At 42.9% G+C, this 3,217-nt stretch overlaps 1 protein-coding gene across 4 annotated transcripts in view; it reads right to left on the reverse strand.

Annotated features, from left to right (window-relative positions):
- Positions 1 to 2,050, reverse strand: part of LOC107723083 (calmodulin-regulated spectrin-associated protein 3) — a 15,593-nt gene extending 13,543 nt beyond the window's left edge. For all 4 annotated transcript variants that reach the window (XM_016531596.1, XM_016531595.1, XM_016531594.1 and 1 more), the window contains exon 1: positions 1,654 to 2,050. In XM_016531596.1, the coding sequence (XP_016387082.1) occupies positions 1,654 to 1,783 (130 nt within the window). In that variant the 5' untranslated portion in view covers positions 1,784 to 2,050. The remainder of the gene's footprint in view (positions 1 to 1,653) is intronic.
- Between the last annotated feature and the right edge of the window lie 1,167 nt (positions 2,051 to 3,217).

Here is a 3,217-nt window from a genome sequence, read left to right on the forward strand (position 1 = left end):
ACCGAATTGCGTCGGTACTACCGAGTAACGATTCACGTTAAATCAATCGGTGCCAAATTTCGGTACCTGAGAACGCATCCGGGCGCATACGCTACAGAGAGAGAAAGAGAGACCCTGTGACGTGAGGTCACCCCTGCAACTCGTTCAGACAACACACAGGGCGAGCCGAAATCTTCTTCTTCTTTGGAATTTTTTGCCGTATTCCGCACCATAGGCACATACCGCCACCAACTCTTTCTAATCATACATGGATGATAGTCCCGCATCTATTCATATTTTATTTATTTATTTTTTAATTGTTAATTTTATTTCGGGCTCACCCAAGCTGTATTTCTGGCTGCTGCGTGTTGCCATATGGTTTCTGAGAAAACGCGGACGGTATCGTGGAGTCCATTCATAAAAACATAATTTACTCTATAGCGCGGAATGCCACAGAATTCTTCAATTTTGGACGAATAAATCAAAAGTAGCCACTGCCACTTAATTCGAATCGCGATATGAACTAGTGTCTGTGAATATTAAAATGCAATTCATTTGAGAAAACTAGCTTCATCATACTGTATACACACAGAAACTTGATGGCAACCTGTCAAAATAACAGTACGGTTTAACATGTAACAGAAATATATTACTCTTGTATTACTTTTGTAACACACATACATACGGGTCATTCACCGAATGGGTGCCATTTCTGTCTCCAGGACATTATATGTACAGATATGCATGAAAAGCATGTAGTCCATGAGGCTATTTTATATGTATTTGCTAATTTTATCCTAAAATCTCAATCCTGTTTCAGTCCTGTTACTCATATACTCATATATATTAACTGAGTAACAGGAGTGAGTAGTGTCATCTGATTTATTAATGTAAATATTAGGCTTCATCCATATTAATCTAGATCAATTTGAAAATGCATCTTTTTTTTAATCTATATTTTGGCCTTCTATCCACACTGACACAATGTTTTTGTTCCTGCATTGTTGTCTTATATTACATTCCTGCAAGTATGACAGAAAATGTAGGCTACTTGCCATTTCTGTCCTGTGTCAGTGGAGTGTGACCTGCACTGAAAGCAAACAACATCCACAGAAAAACTCAAAAGGCATTATTTGTTACAGATTTTGAATATTTAAATATTCGCATTACTAGATTCAGTCTTTAAAAAAAAATTTTTTTTTTTTTAGCGTTTTGTAAGCAAATGGCACCCATTCGGTGGAATGACCCAAATATTTGAGATGTCACGATGGGACTATTACTAATCAAAGACATTATTTGAACGAAAAACGCTTTTGGGACGCAAAAGGCTCCGGGCCTCTTCAGACAATGATGCTCCATCTGAAACTCCAGCGAGGCTCCTGAGCGCAAAAACAAAGGCATCCCCGCCTGTGTGTGTGTGTGTGTGTGTTAATATTCGGGGTTGGTGGAGATAGTGTGCTATTAGTGTGTTGGAGCTGCTTCATCACTGCTATACGACCAGCTGCTGAATCACTGGATCTCACACACACAGCCGCGGTGACGCCCTGCGCTCCGGTACACGCGCTCATCTCCAACACTGACGCTCACACACACACACACACACACACACACACTCCTCCGTCTCTGCGGCAGCGCGCGGATGCGGAGTGTGGTGCTGATGCTGCAGAGGTTTACCTTCAGGTCCGTGGCTCCGGTCGAGCAGCCAGCGCACACCGTCGCGGGTCTTGGCGCGGGCGGGGTCGTACCGGTCCAGCGGGCAGATGTCCGGCATCGGCGCGCCCCTCTTCGCCGCGGACGCGTCCATCGCCAAGCGGACGCGAGAGGAACAATGAAATAACGGGCGAAAAGGCGCTTCCTACGGCGTCATTGTGCGGTGTGACACCGGAGAGCGCGATGATCCGTCACCGAACGCGCCGCGGAGCGTCCCCCTCGCGCATGACGCAGCCTCCGAGCGTCAGGTGTCCACTGGAGCTGTCAATCACACCGCGGCCGTCCAATCACGCGTCAGGATGGGCGGAGCCAAGACAGAAGGAAAGAAAGAAAGAAGGAAAAAAGACAGACAGAAAGAAAGAAGGTAAGAAAGAAAGAAAGAAAGAAAGAGAAGGTACCTACCTTCTTTCTTTCTTTCAAGAAAGAGAGAAAGAAATACAGACAGACAGACAGAAAGAAAGACAGAAATACAGACAGACAGAAATACAGACAGAAAGAAAGAAATACAGAAAGAAAGACAGAAATACAGACAGACAGACAGAAATACACAGACAGACAGAAAGAAAGAAAGACAGACAGATGTCTCCTCACACTGACTGTAAATGGACTCAATGTAAAGTTGCATTTACAGGTGCTCACCAGCAGAGGGAGCACAGCTGCGTTTCTCAGCGTGTTTATACTGTCTGGCTGTAGGCCAATTCATAACTGGTCATAAATTAATTTTGATTATACTGTTTAATTCAGTTATTGTTTATAGTAAAAATAAAATACTATTTTATTATATGTGTGTTTCAGATGGATTTGTTAGATCTTTCTGAGTGGATTTTATATGCATTTTCTGTGAAGCGGCTTGGTAACAAACATTTTTATTTAAATCTTGTTTGTTAGTTAAACTAAATAAATTGAATAAACTTGGTAAATGAATGTGATGCACTATATATAATGTACTTTAGCTGACTATAAGCTTTAGGAAGGTTGTCCCTCACTTGTTTAGAGGGCCTTGCATTAAAAGTGAAAACCCCAGTAAATCCAGCCGTGAAGAAATACAGCAGCAGATCCTGTAGATCAGGAGCGTGTTCACAAACCACCGAATCTTACAGAATCACAGCAGATCTAGGCATCATTTCCATCTCGCAGGATCTGAGGGCTCGCTGTGTTTCGGTCGCCCTCCGAACGGCACTTCGGAGTGAAAACAATCATGGCCGCCATATTGAAGGGTCGTTCCAAACCGCTTCAAAGGGCCCTTCGGAGTGAAGGATTTCGATTTTTTTTTTGGTCCCCTACACCCTTCAACCCTTCGAAGCTCTTGCTCCGGAGGGAATTCAGTCCGGACCTGCCTCCATTTCGTATTTCAAGAACACTAATTATTTCCTACTTTGATAAACGCATGTTAAACTTGTAAATCATTTGTTTAGTTTTTAAATGTCTTTTTGGAGATGGTCCGAAATGAAAGCGAAGGCGAGATATTGAAACTTTTCCTTCATTTGTTGTCGTGACATCCAGTGAGCGTATGACGTTTGACATAATC

Source organism: Sinocyclocheilus rhinocerous, unplaced genomic scaffold, assembly GCF_001515625.1.
Source record: "Sinocyclocheilus rhinocerous isolate Xijiao unplaced genomic scaffold, SAMN03320098_v1.1 scaffold4259, whole genome shotgun sequence".
Taxonomy (NCBI): Eukaryota; Metazoa; Chordata; class Actinopteri; order Cypriniformes; family Cyprinidae; genus Sinocyclocheilus; species Sinocyclocheilus rhinocerous.